This window comes from Parasteatoda tepidariorum, chromosome 5 (genome assembly GCF_982258835.1).
Source record: "Parasteatoda tepidariorum strain Cologne lab strain chromosome 5, Ptep-v5.0, whole genome shotgun sequence".
In the NCBI taxonomy this organism is placed as follows: domain Eukaryota; kingdom Metazoa; phylum Arthropoda; class Arachnida; order Araneae; family Theridiidae; genus Parasteatoda; species Parasteatoda tepidariorum.
In genome coordinates, this window is record NC_141759.1 from 74,994,388 (window position 1) to 75,011,388 (window position 17,001).

General features: G+C 27.6%; 2 protein-coding genes across 6 annotated transcripts in view; one reads left to right on the plus strand and one right to left on the minus strand.

Annotated features, from left to right (window-relative positions):
* The window catches only part of LOC107455224 (uncharacterized), a 10,799-nt gene extending 6,667 nt beyond the window's left edge, over positions 1–4,132 (plus strand). For all 3 annotated transcript variants that reach the window (XM_043045748.3, XM_071184761.2, XM_071184760.2), the window contains one exon: positions 463–4,132. In XM_043045748.3, the coding sequence (XP_042901682.2) occupies positions 463–2,221 (1,759 nt within the window). In that variant the 3' untranslated portion in view covers positions 2,222–4,132. The remainder of the gene's footprint in view (positions 1–462) is intronic.
* Positions 4,133–10,148: 6,016 nt separating this feature from the next.
* TyrRS (Tyrosyl-tRNA synthetase) overlaps positions 10,149–17,001 on the minus strand; it is a 31,165-nt gene continuing 24,312 nt past the window's right edge. For all 3 annotated transcript variants that reach the window (XM_087164247.1, XM_087164249.1, XM_087164248.1), the window contains exons 11-14: positions 16,115–16,197; positions 15,074–15,270; positions 12,560–12,698; positions 10,149–10,538 (exon numbers count right to left, since the gene is read on the minus strand). In XM_087164247.1, coding sequence (XP_087020373.1) covers positions 10,428–10,538; positions 12,560–12,698; positions 15,074–15,270; positions 16,115–16,197 — 530 coding nt within the window. In that variant the 3' untranslated portion in view covers positions 10,149–10,427. The remainder of the gene's footprint in view (positions 10,539–12,559; positions 12,699–15,073; positions 15,271–16,114; positions 16,198–17,001) is intronic.

The following is a 17,001-nucleotide window of genomic DNA, read 5'->3' on the forward strand; positions in this document are numbered from 1 at the left end:
TTAGCTTTAACAACAGAAAAATTTATTAGCCTAAAAAAACATCACTATAGTAGAATCCTAGCAATTGCTATAAACATATACAGTTTTTGTATCTTTTAGCATTTTGATGATGACATGGAAACTTGTGGTAATAGCAAATTTCTTGTAATTTGCTACGAACTTCTACTATAATTAAAAAAAAAATATTAATTGATTACATGGGTCAATATATTCAAAAGTACCTTAAAAATATATAAAAGCATTCCTTTTCTTCGCTGAGGTGTATTTTAAATAATAACATAATAAAAATTAATACACTATAAAATTTTATATTATCTTTTTCCTTTTTTATAATTTTATTATTTAGATTATTATTCTTGTAACTTAAAACAATAATAATATAAAAAATAATAAAATTCTTTATTTGTTATTAATAATTTTGCAAGAAGATACAAATGATATGAATGAGTATTTTTCTTTTAGATTTTCAAAGACTGCAGATGAAGGTCAAGCTTCAGCAGTGATTGGCTATCCATGCAACGTTGTTCTTTACCACTTGCACAACCACAGCATTGGGTCCAATTCCATTGAAACAAAAACTGTGACTGCAGAGGAGATATCTACAGTAGTTAAGCAAAAGTTTAACGAGATGTTTAAAGGGGGATACACTTTAGAGCAGGCTCTGGAAACTCACAAAAGAGATTTACTTGAAGAATACACAGATGAATATGAAGAGGTTTTGAATGATGCCTATGTTTGCCCAACTATGGAATGGCTCACCAATTTTCATGCCAATTTTCTGGAAGAGTTTGATTGGAATGATACTAAAATAGCGAACATCCTGAAAGACGAGATTGATGATATCAATGCATCCAAAGGAAGTGCTACCATGGTTACAATGGATGACAACATAATTGTAGTTTTGTCAACACCATTGATGCAGAGAGCTCATTCCATGAAAGCATCGGGTGAAGTTGTGTTTGTAGACAATTCGGGATATTTAGACAGGTGTAAGTGTTACGTTTATGTCCTCACGGCTTATAGCATCACAGAAGGACTGCCCCTGGGCTTGGTCATAACGACTTCTGATTCTGAAGAAATACTCTCAACTGGTTTTAAATTACTTGCAGAAATACTTCCAGAAAAGGCGTTCGGTTCTTTCGGCAGACAGGGACCAGAGGTGTTTTTGGCTGCCAATAGCGAACCATTACAAAACAGCTTAAAAAAGGTATATCCGGAAAGCGCTGTTTTATTGTGTGCCTATAATATGTCGCAAGAGTTATGGCGGTGGCTTTGGAACCCCGAGAATGGGATTGAGGAGCAAGATCGTTGCATGCTGTTTTCGCTTGCATACAAGGTTATGCAAACTAAAACTGCTGAGGAGTTTAATGAACGGACTAATGCCATAATCATGAATGAAACAGCCCAGAAGTATGAAAACTTCAGATATTATTTTGAAGACATTAAAAATGTGAATGACCAATGGGCTGTCTGCTTCAAAAATGAAATTTTGGACAAAAATAAAGATATTAGTAGCATAGAAATGGCAAGCCATGTCTTAAAGGACAAAATTTTTCTGACAAAAGCTTACAATATCTTACAGCTTTTAAAACATTACACTGATACCATGGAAACGTACTATCGGCAGAAAATAATTCAGTGCATCAACAATTCCTTGGAGAACTTCATACTGTCGTCATTCCAAGCTGAAATGAGAGAAACTTCTGATCTAACTGTTAAAAATGTTCCATCTGGACAGTATGAGATTAAGAATGTGAAAAGTGAAAGATCTTACTACGTCGATATGAATATGTGCGTTTGTTCATGCACACTTGGCTTGAACGGCGCACGCTGTAAACACATGTATGCTGTGTGCCTATCGAAGAAAAGTGATTTCAAAACTGCTGTTCCAAATGATGATGTCATCAAAAAAGAACTGTTTTGGATTGCCACTGGTACAATAAAAACTGGCTCATTTGATACTCAAATGGATGATGATAGTGACACAGAAATGGCATCACCATCCAAAACGACTCTTGATGACAAAGAATTGCAGCAAAAAGAAGATTCAAGAAAGATTTTGGAAAGGGTCATTAAGAACATAATGCAAAAGTACGATTCAAACCCTGTCGAATTTCAAAAAGCGATCGTCACTGCTGCTGTAAATTATCAGAATTTAAATAATGAAAGAGAGATTCTGCTAGCGCTTAGGAATTTTGGCAAACAAAACGTTTACAAATAATCTCTGCCTCAGTTATGATTCCAAGTTGTGTATATCAGTTATAAAGTATTTTTTGTTTCATTTTTACTTTCTTTTCCCAGTACCATGAGTCACTAAACTTAAGAAAGTCAGTATTTTAATTGATGTAACTTGCTTCACGTTTCATAATGAAAGTTTTTAATGTGGATGCATTATGCATAATAATTAGGTGTATTTTATATTGGTTTGTACAAAATTACTTATCTGTTTTCTTCTGATAAAAACAATAATAATTACAGAGTGACTAATTTTAAATATCACTCAGCAAATTTTACTGTTCCCACATAATTATATTTAACACCCTTTTATAAATTAATTTGTATGAAAGTTGACCAGCATTTTCTCAATGAATAAACTATAAGAGGGTGTTAACAATTTGAAGGAAACAGAATGCTTAACTTCTACAAGTTAATTGCAGTAAAATTAAATTAGTAGAGTTTTATATTTTGACAAAATTTCTATTTCATTATTTAGCAGTGATTATATTTTTTTCTTTCATAACAAAAAATCTAAAGAACTTTCTAAGATTCATCATAGAATATATTAAAGTAAATATTATCTGTTTCTTACTTATGTGACAATTCTTTAAAAAAAAAGGGTAAAATATCTGCTATTATTTTCTTTAAAATTAGGTGTTATTTTATACTCTTTTTACTTTGCAAAATAGGACTTTTTGAGTTTAATTTTTTCTTTTACATTTGCAGGATTTTCTTATTTTTTGTTATCCTGCAGATTTATCATCTAGTTTTAAAAATGTTGATAATGAAGTTCTATTTTGATTCCTGTGATGATCAAGGACTGACAAAAGTTGTAAAAGTTTTGGAGCCAGTTTCTAGAACTATTGAGACTTAATCGCATTTGCCCCCTTTAAAAAGTAAAAGAGAAGTAAAAAAACTAGCTTCTCATAGACGTGCTTTACTATTTTTTAGTAATCATATGTGTATCTTTTCACAGTAAGAGAGTTAAATATTCAATTAAAAAATCAAATTCTGCAAAAATAAGGAAATAATCTTTTAAATTGTATTTCTCATAATTCAATGAAAGAAACTTTGAGATAAAATTTAAAAACTGATTAATTTTAACTTTTCTCTCTCTAATGAATCCAATTGCTTATAATAAATGTAAACATAGGTGTCCATATGTTAAAAAAGTAAGTTAGTCGCCAAGGGTATGTTCTTTTCTAGTCGCCTGGGCGACCTGGTGCTTGAGATTTGTTGGTCCCTGATGATGATATATCCATTTGACTATTGCAGAGCTTGGTGGGAGAAAATCCTAAATGACATTTTTAAAAGAATTCAGATTGCTTATATTTCTCTTGGACTGCTTTATTTAGTCGAGCCATAAATTATTGAATGAAGATTCATAGTGGCAACAAGCAGTTGATGACAATCGTAGAAAGCTTTTTATTTTGGAAACATAATAAACCAAACGCTAAGATACAAGCAGATGAAATGAGTGTTTGGGATAGAGATTTTTCTAATTGGAAGCTTGCAAACAAGAAGTAAATGAAAGGCATTTTTATTTCCACACATGCAAGAGCTACTTTAAAACCTATTTCGATAAATACACAAAAATGTCATTTGGAACCTTCATCCACTCTGATCTTCAATTTCTAAGTCATATTTTTAATATTTGTTATCTTTTATTCATTTTTAATATCAAATTTGAATGCTATAAAGCTGATAAATTCTACTTTATTGACTAAGAATGAAGTGAACCATTCACGTAATTCAAGATTAGTACAAATTGTGCGGAGATCTTTTATTTGCATAATTTTTTTTTAAAAAAATATCTGTGAATCATTTATATATTTTAAAGCAAGCTGTAAATTTAATTAGTGACTTTTATTGTATAATTTTTTTTGTTTATTAAAACTATATGTACAAAATTCAATATCTCGACCTCTATTTTCTAGACACTTATTTACAATCATCAATATTAACCCATTCTTTCAAAAAGAACCCTTTTTTTCCATTTAATGTTAGTGATTTATAGCAAAAATTTTATATATAGAGGAAAATATTTTTTCTCTTCCTTTGTTTAGGATATCAGGGGTCTGTCTAGGTTTTTCTGAGAAGTACCTATTTTGTGAAAATTTAGACATAATTAGTGAAAAATTAAAAATTATATTTAAAAATCAACACAAAAATATGGATTTATCGTTTCTTAAGGGATTTAAATTTCAATTAATTTTTCAATAAAATTAATTTTCAATAAAATTTTAAGAAAAAGTATTTCCTAAAATTGAATTTGTTAAACTACCGTTTTTCCTAAAGTTGAATTTGTGAACGTACCGCTAAACGGTAGTAAATTCGGCCTGGACAGACACCTGGATATACAAACCTTAATACAGCTTTAATGAAAAAACTTAGAGTTGTTGTGGAGAATAAACTATGAAAATACTTATATTTGAAAGAAACACCTGTAAAACAACAGATTAATCTCTTTATTTATGAAAGATAAAGTTTAACTTATGTGCTTACTTTTTTTAAAATATTTTATTTTACTAACCTATTTTAGGTCAAGTATAAAAGTTTTATAAAATGTGGAATTTTCATTAAAATATGCTTAAATTACATTTATAATGACAAAATAAAATTTCGTTTATAAAAAATAAGAAAATTTTATATGCACCATTGACTAAATCATTTAGTTATCATTCAACACTAGTTTTTTTCATGACATTTCCTTTATTTTATTTAGAGCACTTAAACTTTAATCCATCATGAAGCATCTGTACAAGGGACGTTTAAAATTTTTTTTCAATTTTTGAGTTACAATTTTAAAATTTACGGCACTTAGTTGCTGCATCTTAAACAGACTAAGCATGAAGTTTGGTGATGATTGTTCAATTAGTTTAAAATTAAATTGAATTTTAATTTTTTTAAAATACCCAAAAAAGGAAATATTTGAAATGCTCCATTTGTTCGGAAAAGCAAAGTAAGAAGTTAATTTTTTGTTACAAGATTTTTAATATATTTCTAAACAAAAGTTGCGATAATTCATAACTTTTAAATAAATTTAATTTTAAAACAATTATGAAATATTGAAAAACACATAATTTTAACTAAAATAGTTATATAAGAATTTTCATTTCTGACTAAATAATTTTTTTTACTCTAGTTAAACCTATAATGCATCGCAACTTTCATTTAGACATGTATAACGAGCAATTTGATGAAATATAATTAAAAACAGACAAAAATTAAAATGTATGGAGCATTTCGAAAACACAAAATTTACCAGAATATTGATTTTGAGAAAAAGCCAGTTTTAAAATTTGCACACAATAATACACTATTTTTTGCTTGAGTAATAAATTTTTAATGAGTTAAATATGTGTGAAATACTTATGATTAACCTCATCAGAAATTATATAGTATTTAATAATATTCAAATGAAAAATAATCCAAAATAACAATGTTATTACAATACTTGAACGAGAAAGATGTGATAACACATTTTTTAACATATTTCAAATATATTACTTTTAATACTTAATTTAATATTCAAAATTCGCCTGCAGAATATGTCAACCCTTCTTTTTTAACTGATTTCTTTTCTAATGATATTTTTTTATATTTTCTTGATTTTTTCTCTTCCTTGAATTTTTGAGAGGATTTTCGTTTTTTCTGACTTGCACGCCTGCAATCTTTCCTTTCAGCAACTGTTACAGAGCTCTGATAAATATGTTGATTTCTTAATTTTTATGTCTCAACAAAACCAAAATTGTACTCTGCAACTGCAGTAATAGCGCCAAACTCTAATCTTTTTTTGGATATAAACACTTCTTTTGCAAACTTACGCCAAATGCAACTGCAAAGGGGCGTGGTCATACTAAAAAAGCTTATATCTCGGTGAAAAATGATCAGATTTTAATTATTTTTTTTAAATTTAAAGCTTATGATTCCTACTTCAAATATGAAGTAAAATCTCAAAATTGAAAATTTAGTCATTTTATTCGAATTTCAACGTCCCTTGTACCCTTATCGTAAATCTGAATAAGAAATTTACAAATAATCATTTCAGTTTTTAAAAAACTAGGCAGTTAGAAAATTTCTTAAATTGAATTACTAATATTTTATTGATGTCTTCAGAAAAATAAAAAAATATTTAATGAATCTGTACGTTTACGCACCTTTGGCCAAAAATGGGTTAATGTCAATTTTATGATATCATTTAACCAATAACAAAATGTTATTGTTCATTCATTTATTGAATTTTTTTTATATCTTAGAGACTTATTTTTGTCCTAATAATACCAGTTATCAAACTTTCTACTGTATATGTATTGTTAAATAAAGAGCATGCTAGACCTATACCTCAAAATAAATTTTTTAAATATTTTTATTTAAATCCAGCTTTATTTTGAAGAAAATGTTTTATTTTTTCAATATAAAAAAGTTCATAAAACTATTGTTAAGAATTTTTCCCCGTTGCATAATAAAGTTGTCTTTGAAAGCAATGCCTTTAAAGTATTTGAATTTTTTTTATTGTTTTGTTATTTTAAAATGCATTAAAAATATAATTTTAAAATAATAAATTCTTTTATTTTATTTGTTGAACTTAAGCACAATAAAACGGTGATTATCTGATGTAACTCATGCAAGACCTACTATTATACTAGAATGCTAACATATATTTATCAATCTGAAACTTATGTAGTCATTAAATTTCTTCAAATAACGAGAGCCATAGGGTCAGAGCAAAGTTAGCTTGACACCAGCCCTGAATCGTTAAAATAAGATTTTGATCTTATAAAATTTTTTAATTATGTGAACAAAAATATTGTTAGAATTGCTTTGGTTATTCATTAACATAATGAGCTAAACATAGTTTTAAATATATTTTTCACTTAACTTGAAAATATAACATCAACAAGATATTTGTATCTCTAACTTGTTTCTGAACACCATATATTTTAATTTATACAAACTCTTAGCAATTGTTGAAATATTTTTAAACTTATTAATAAATACTAGCATAAAATATTCTCGTTCAATTATATATAAATTAAAATATAGTTGGCGTAGCTTTTGGAGTTTAAAAAAGTAATAAAATTCTGAAGTTGAGGAAAATTTTGGGGGATACTGCCCCCCTGGCACTACACCTATGTCTTGAAAACTTATATATTGATATGTTAGTGTGATCTTGATATTTTAGCAGTAGAAATTTTGTAAGTATGAAAAAGTTAGGAAGTAAAACTTACCATATAAAGATCAGTTTAATCCCCAAATAAGTGGCATTGAAAAGTGCCTGACCTCAATTTTAATCTATCTATAAATCTTAAGATTAGCTTTGATAGACTGTTTCTAGTAGCTTGGTTTTGTTTATATATATGTTTGTAATATCAAAGATCTGAGGAAGAATCTCATACCTGGTCCCACCTACCTTTTTGTTCTCCGTAGTTCTTCTAGAGGGGGATGGGTTTTTAACAAAATAGTAAATGCAAGGATGAGATTAGCCAAAAGGCAAAAAAGCTGAATTTCCACGATAGTAAATTTTACGCAAGCGCAACCCTTTAATAATAAATTCCAGACAGTTTAAGGTAATAAATAATGTGTTGACATACAATTGTGTACTAATCTATTATGATATAAATGATTACATTGATACTTAACATTTAGTGAAAATAAAAATTACCAATTGAAAACATTATATTTTTCCTCAGTTCACATAAGAGACAATTCTTACTTGAAAAACTACCTGGTTTAGCAAATTAAAACTACTGAGAATATACATTAATATTTCATTTCTTTTAATAAATACTGTTATGTGATTTATAGCAAATATATCAGTAATATTATTTTTTAAATTATATTGAAAAAAAAAACTTTAACGATGGACCGAATCATTATGTTCATATTATAGTCTAATCTTACTAGAGCCCTCTGAAACATATCAATAACAGTGAAGTAGAAATTATATAGTAACTCTTTAACGTAAAAAAATTGCTATTTTAGTTTCAAAAATTACATGACAATCAGCAACTGTTTAGATAATTGTTTTTTTATTTGATAAGAATTTTGCATTTTATAGCATAAATAACAGCAATTAGAAATAAAATTTTTATGTTGAGTTAATTAACTCTTTTTCCAAAAAAAAAAATTAAAAAATTTAATCCCTTTTTATGTGATTGCTTTTGTTTGCTATATCTTTTATGTTTGCTATATTTAGTCGTTAGTCTATCTTCAAACATCTTGTGACAAGTCCTATTTTTTCTTCTTTGCAAGCACAGAATGTAAGTTTTGAATGTATTCCCTTCCAGTTTCTCTGATGTTGTAACACTTGCATATACTAATAATCGTCGTTAAAAAAACAGTCACCTTTACAGTAACTAATTAAAAAAAAAATATTTACTTCTTACAAGAATCACGATAGTTGATCTTAAAATTACGTGAATATGAATAACAATTATGGATTTTGAAATCACATGAATATGAAACTAGATATACGATTTTGAAAATGAGAAATTACAAACTGGGATATAGAATTTTTAAAACGCGTAAATACAAATCACGATTCATAATTTTTAGATCACTTAAATACGAATCATGATGCTTAATTTTTATATTGCATAAATAAGAATTATGATGCATAATTTTTAGATTCAAGTGAAAGCGAATCCCAATGCCTTATTTTAAAATCACGTATAAATACGAAAATCAATGCTTGATATTATAAACCGCATGAGCAAACCAAGACATTGAATTTTAAACTTGCGTAAATACGAATCGCTACATAGGTTTTTAAAAAGGCGTAAATACGAATCCTAATATCGGATTTTTAAATCTCGTAAATAAGAATCGCAACGTACAATATTCAAATCGCGTGAATAAGGATCGCAACAAGCAAATATGAAAAGCTATGTTTGATATTCAAATCGTGTGAATAAGAATCGAGATATTAGCAGATTCCAAGCTTTGGGACTTCTAAAAGGCTTGTCAGAAGCAGCGTCGTTTGAACTGCGAAAATCGGATCTATCTGGAGGGCGGGTAAAAAATTCGCAAAATCTTATCTGCTGCGTGTAAAAGGGGAGAAAATAGCTAAAATAAGCAAAAACGAGAAAGGATTGTTTGAATTTTCTGTTTCTCTTTGAAAATCGGTGAATTTTCTGAAAAAGCGAAATACTTATAAAAAAAAAATGTGAAATTTTTAGAAAATCTGAATTTTTGATAAAAAAAAAAAGCTGAAATTTAAGAGATAAAAGTAAAAAAAGCGGAAATCCGTTAAAAAGCGGAAAAATCTCATCCCTGTAAATGAAGGCTTGAAAAGAAGATATCTGGGAGTCATTTATTAAAAATATCACACAAACTATTTATACTTTCTATTGAAGTAAGAAAGATATTTAATGAGTTGTCATCAAATATCACAAACAGAGAAGCATTATTTGTTGTGAGTGCTTTGAAAGTTACATCAGAGAAAACTTGAAAAAATCTGGTCTTAGAAATTGTCATTCATAAAATATCATTCTAACAATTGAATCTCAAATTTTTTATTTTGATTTTTTTTTCTGATCTCCCTTCGAATGTGAGATATTAAGGTTTGACTGTATATGATTGTAACCGAATACAGTTCTAAAGCAACCTCAGAGCGAGATTTTATCAATTGCAGTTTCAATGCTAAAAAATAAAACTAATTCAAGTTTATTACATAATTTTCGCGATATAATTTTAAATCTATCAAATAGATAAAGAGATATAAATGTTTATAAAGTACAGTTTTTGTTCAAGTATTTTTATAAAGTATATTAACAGGTTTAATGGAATTTCTTAGCAACAAGCTTAATGTAAGTTTTTTGATTATAGTTCTAGTTCTAGAAAAAAAATTGCTTTATCTTTGCTAAGTTAGCATGTTAGAACTTGAGACCAATTTGTGTATGACCATTTTAATCATGTATAAATCAATAAACTCTTTAAAATTAAATTTTATTTAAAAGCAAAATCCATAAAAATATACAAAACATTAAGTTAGCAGATAAATAAAAATGGTGATGATTTGTGTGGCATACAAATCATTGTAACATTGCAGAGTTCATTAAAACCAGACTATAGAGGATAAATTAAAGAGCTTTAATAAAGTAACTATTGGTGAATTAACTTCACAATACTGGAAAAGAAAGTATTTTTTAAAGTTGAAAATACATAATTTATCACATTAGAGTGTCAAATGGATGGAGCTTTTATTATTATTTGATGGGTGCTCCTTTCATTGAGCTACATTTGATTGTCCCACAGGATGTGATCATATGATTCCCTTGCCATTCAGCTGTGCAGTCACTTGAAGTGCGAAAATCAGGCTAAAATGTAAAAAAATACAACTGTAAATAACACTGTAGAATACCAAATACATGCTCATACTAGCCATAATTTAAGTTTCTAGCACAGTGATTCTCAACCTTTTTTTTTGTGGCGGCATACTTTTAACGATTTCGAAATTTGACGGCACACAATAAAAAAAATTAGTTTAAAAGTTGTTTACTTACCTATAATACACTGTGTTAAATAGTTTGTGATCATAATTTTGAATGTGAAATAAAATATGTACTACAAAACCACATTTATTAAGGGATTAATTATTTCTTCCGACTAATTTTTTGTTAGTTAGTAACAGTTATTTATTTTTTTGCTAGTTATTAAATGTTAGCTTGTTTTCTATAGTTATTATCTGTTCGTTTTTTTACATTAATTCTTATTTTTTCGTGATTTCCTGTAAACTAGTATTTTTGCTAATTATTAATTGTTAGCTTATTTTTTGTTAGTTATCCTTTGTTAATTTGTTTTTATAACTATTTATTGCATAGCTTACTTCAATGATTAGTTTTTATTTCTGTTTGAAAGTTAATATTTAGCTTGCTTTCCTTTGTTAATTAGTAATTTTAATAGTCATTAAATTTCCTATCTATAATTTCCAACATTATTTAAAATTGTTAAAGACAATTTAAACACTTCCCTCTTATTCTAACTTATTTTAAGATTGTCTGAGACAAGACAATCACCGACAAAGTTCATGCATTTAAAGGGTGGAAATATAATGAAAAGTATATATATATACACACTTTTTTTAAATTTAAGCTTTACTCGTAATAAAATAAGCATTAAAATTCTTATTGCATCATTTCCAATATTTGGCGGCACACAAAAGTGTCGCGGCACAGTGGTTGAGAATCACTGTTCTAGCATATTAAAACTTTGAATTAACAGCAAGCTCTGATCAAAAAACAAGTTTTTAAATCAAAAGACTCGTAAATATAAAAGTCAATTTTCGGAAAAATAGATAAATAAATCGAAATAGAGATAATATGATCATATCAGAAATAATATTTCTTATAAATATAAAAAACTGTTATTTGTAACTAAACATAACATTTTTTTCACCTGTGATGCATGGTAAGTCTTTATTGAAAAAGATTTAGCCAATCAAGATTTTTCTGCATAATGTATTGGCTTTTGCACAAAAGAAAGATAACTTATTGGCTCATTACATGTGAGAAAAAAAATTCTCACATGTAATAAGCAACAATTTTAATTGAGTTATTTTTTTTTAGTATGGTAGCAATATGATATCACTTATACCAATTCAAAACTTTTTTTATTTCAATTTAAATATTAATATGAGAACAATAAACTTTAATAAACAGCTCTTAGGATAAAAAAAAAATACTAATGTAAACTATTATCAGGGGTCTGTTTAGAAGAAATTTGGGTCCGTTAACGGATCCTTCACAAAATATCTTTTCATAAAAACGGACCCTTCACAAAATATTTTAACTTAAAAACGGACCCTTCACAAAATGATTTTTCTTTTAATCGGACCCTTCACAAATTTGTTTATCTTCATTATTATTTTGTTAATCGAATAAACCCTTTCCAGGGCAGAAAACAAGTTTTCTGGATACAATGGATGTAAACGAATTAAGTTTTGTCTTTGGCAGACGATTCTTCCATTATTTGTCCGAAATCAATATTCTGCATTCAGCAGTATAGGCTAAATACCAAATATTTGTATGTTGCATCTCTAATTTAGAAGCAGCAATTGTTGTTTATTTTTTAAAATTTAATTTTTTTAATTATAATTTTACATTGTTGAGCATAATCTTGTATATCTTTACAATTTAAAAACTCCTTGAAAAAGTTTTTTTTTTGCAATAACGGACCCTATTTGCACAAATTCATAAAAGCAGACCCTGGTTGAAAGAATGTGAGTAATTTTTTCACAATTTCACGAAAAACGGACCTTTCACAAAACGTTTGGACAAACCCCTGATTATGCTACATTGAGGCAAACATGAAGGATCTATTAATGAGATCTATTACTAACTTGTAAGGTTTCCCAAACTTTCTTCTTTGGATTTAACTGCTCATCTGGTTGAGAGTTTTCATAGCCATCTACAAACACTCGATCTCCTGGCTTGCTCCCCTCAGGTGGAATTAGTGTTTCAACCTCTCTTGGTTCTTCTCTGGAAAAACATTTAATGAGTGGATAATTATATTATCAAATCTTCTAATTTAGTAAACATTTATTTAGACCAAGAACTAATTTGCAGTAAACAGGACATAAACTGTTATAGATCAAAGATGGCAAACCTTTGGCATATATGTCATAAGGTGGTACAAAATAGGTTTTTTTGGTGGCGTGCAACAAGTACAAAAATTACAATTATACACTCACATTTACTAATAAAATGAAAACCTTCTAAGACTGCCGGGCATAAAGGTGCATTTAGAAATGTGAGCATGGGCACCATGAAATCATTTTAAAAGGTTTCGTTTGATATAATTAAAATTGTGAGACTCAATTCATATTTACAAGCGTTCTACATAATTGCCAGTTTTTCAGGTTTTTACAGAAAATCGAATCTCAATATGGTGAACTTCTTATGAATAATAACATATTGGATATAAATTCTTTGCAGATTTTTTAAATTTTAGATGAAATTTAATATTTTATAACCAAAAAAGAACAAGGATTCATAGAACTTATGGTTCAAATCTGACTGTGCTGAAGAAATATAACAAGCGGCACACTGGGCACAAGAAAATAATGGATTGTGATTTAACTGGCATATTAATTGAAAAAGGTTCACTGATATGAATAAACTCTAATTAGTCATCTGTTTTATTGATAGAGACACAAAAATAAGCTGCTAATGTAGTAATACTTAATCAGGCATTAATACACACATATTTGATTCTTGCTCCTCTTTGAAATAATGCTGCTGCAAATAATCTAACGACACAATTCAAAAATTTTTAACACTACATTACAAAACTAGTACAAGGTTCATACCACAGGGGTGACTTAACCATGGTGCTAGCAGGTTGGAAGATCATAAGTGGCACTTCAGTCAGTTCTGACATTTCAGGAAGACACAGTTTCTGTTAGTTTTTATTAACTTTATTTTATATATTTTAGGCCATTAATTGACAACAAAACTTATTATGGGTTTTAAGTTAATCATGTTAAAAGCTGGGTAAAAATATAGTTTACATATAATAACTCAGTGAAAACTATGTATGTAACTAAATCAAATTAGTTCTAGTTTAAAAGAACAATAAGTTAATGTTATTCACTTAAATAAAACACTGAAAATTATTTCTGAAGATTTTCTAAATGGTTCAAATATGGTTTTATATACTAAACTTTATTTTTTACTTGAGTTACTAGAGTACTAGTCAAGAAGTGAATAAGAAAAAAAAAGTTTTGTCATCAATGCAATTTCCATAGATTGTGTAGTGAATTATAGCTTTTCTATATACTATAAGTTTTACAGAAAACATCCATCTAAATAATTTAAAAACTTGGTAACCATTTTGGGTTAAGACTTTTTCTCGGGGTATTCAACTAACAAATAAATGCTAGATTTTTGAATATAAATATCTCCTTTCTTGGCTCAGGGCATGACATTTAATTCATTTGTTCATGTTACAATGAAAACCTGTGAAGCTTACCACACTTGTAAGTTGACTACATGTTTAACTTAACCACTATTACTAGTAATTGACTTTATCTTATTTAATAAAATAGAGCAAAACCTTCGTAACAAGACTACTGAAATTTCTCTGGGAGTCTTATTGAATGCTGTTCTAAACCTTTTGTAAGTTCATTGGAAAATAAACATTAAAAGAAAACTTTCTCTGCCATTATTTCATGAAATTTTCTGAATATATAAAATAATAAAAGCTAACTTTAAAGCTTGTTAGGTGACTATAGGGAAAAAAAAGGGCTTTAGTAAGAGCAATAAAGTACATCTAACATAAATTTTAACTGAAATAATAATATTTTGGAATTTTCTAATAGCATATAGGTTTTTTGTACTGATATTTTAAGAAATTATTCATAATAAAATCCAAGCATACATTACTAACAGAATATGCAAATTTGTTTTTGGTTAAATAATCAGTTTAATATTAAAGTTATGTAACAAATTGTAATTTATACTGGTAATTAATCTCATTTCATAAGATATATAGAGTATTTGTTTAATAAAATTAAATAGTTATGTTAATGAAAATTTAATTACATTTAATTTTGACTAGTAGCATAATACAACTATACACATAAGATGAAATAAATAATATATATAGATTATGTATGCATTATATAAATACTTATACATAAATATTACATGAGTATTACATATGTATATTAATGTTACGTAATACACATAAAAAATTACATGAAATAAAACTCTACCCTCTACAAGTTGACCACTAGAACAATGCATCACAAGTGGCCAACTTAGGCAAGTTTCACTGTGTTTGATTTGAAAGTTTAGTTACATTAAAGGAAAAAAAATTGCAAAAATGAATAAAAGAATATTAATAAACTTACCGAGAAGCACAAAGAATCATGGCCTGTGATTCAATTCCTCTCATTTTTGCTGGTTTTAAATTGCATAAGGCTACAACAGATTTATCTTTTAAATCTTCTAGAGGTATTAGCTTTGCTAACCCACTCACAACAGTTCTAGGACCTGAAGATTCACCTAAATCTACTTTCGATACATATAAACTATCAGCATCAGGATGCTATGAAGAGAAATTTTTTTTTATAAATAAATGAATTTCACACAAGTTGCACAATTCTTTTTTTTTTACACATAGCTTAAAGGTTGGTCAATTTCAATTTTACTAACTATTAGCGTGAACTTTATCTAACATAGTCTGATGTCATTCAAGCATTGTCGATTGTTAATAAACAGTCTTTTTTATAATAGTCAACTGGTTATTGGAAATTAATTAAACTCTAAATTAACTTATTCGATTGAGCATTAGATATTCTTGTAAAGGCAGTATATCAACTTTTACACACTGCTGCATTCGGAAGACAGAATGTTTAATAGAGCAAAGAATAGCCAAATTTTTTTTTACATTGGACCATTGCTAAAGGGTAAAACCCATTAAAGGTGCTGAATTGGTAAATACTAACACCTTGAAATTTGGAAAAATTAAAAAGTATAATCATAAAGAAAGCATCAAATAAATCAAAACTAGGCATTGAAATTTCTGAAAAATTTATTTAAATGTTATCTAGGTTTACCTTAGCTAATAGCTAAAAATATTGTTACAGATGGAGGTTACGTAGGGTGTAATTGCACAAGGCCTGGGGTTCTTAGGGCCATTTGACTTATGTTTACTTATGAAAGAAAACTCAGCCCAACAGATTAAAAATAATGTGCAAGATCTAATGGTCAATAAATATTAACAGGTAAAAAGGAAAAAAAGATACAAAACAATTCTTATCTAAAGGTTTTATAACAATCTGACTAATTGAATTAATCTTAAAAATGATAAGAACGCCATAGTCATGCCATAAACGAATTGATTATTTATGCATTTATTATTTCAAGAAAAAACATTTTTTATTACAAACCTTTTGAATTTCAACTATTTTTCCTACTCGCATGTCTAGTCTTGCAGGGGAAATAGGGGAATCAGCGGTGACAATTTTTCCTTCTGAAAGCATACAGAAAAAATATTACACATAAAATAAATTACATTAAAAATATTCAAACTAAATAATACAAAGAAATATATACCTTTTTTCATTTCTGCAAGCATGAATAAAAAACATAACAGATATAAAATCAACATTTTTGAAAATCTCATGCTAAACATGCAAAAGTTCTCCTCTTTTAAGTGTGCAAAATATAGTTAGCATGCTTTGAAGAAAGCAATTAGGTATTATCTTACAGGTAATTAAATCTTTGTAAAAGACTGTCTTTTATTGTTATTTAAATGCATTCTTTTATTTTTAATGTGAAATTTATTAAATAACTTTTATACTATCAAATGAGGGTGAATTAAAAACTTGACTTTCTTTAAAGGCTTATTTAAAAATGCATGAAATATATATATAAGAAAATAAATCTGATATTAATTGCAATGGTTAAATAAAACTGACCTAAATTTGAAAAAAATTATAATGCAATAAAATCATTGAAATTACAGGAATGTGAATGGGTATTAAGATGTACTCAAAATCCAATGCAAATAAACATTCATTTTCTTTCCACAAAAAATTAAACTTTTCAGTGTAAATTAGTTGCGATTTTGAGGAAAATGTCTGTTTTAGACAAATCAGTTTTGGTTAATTATTTATTGGAACAAAAATTACAACATTGAATGTGGTAAAAATAAGGACTCAAATTGAACAGATGAGAAAATAAAAATTTTAAATTAAATATTCATTAGAAAACTGTATACAACTTATAGATACAACTGTACACATATGATATAAAATACTGTATACAATATTTT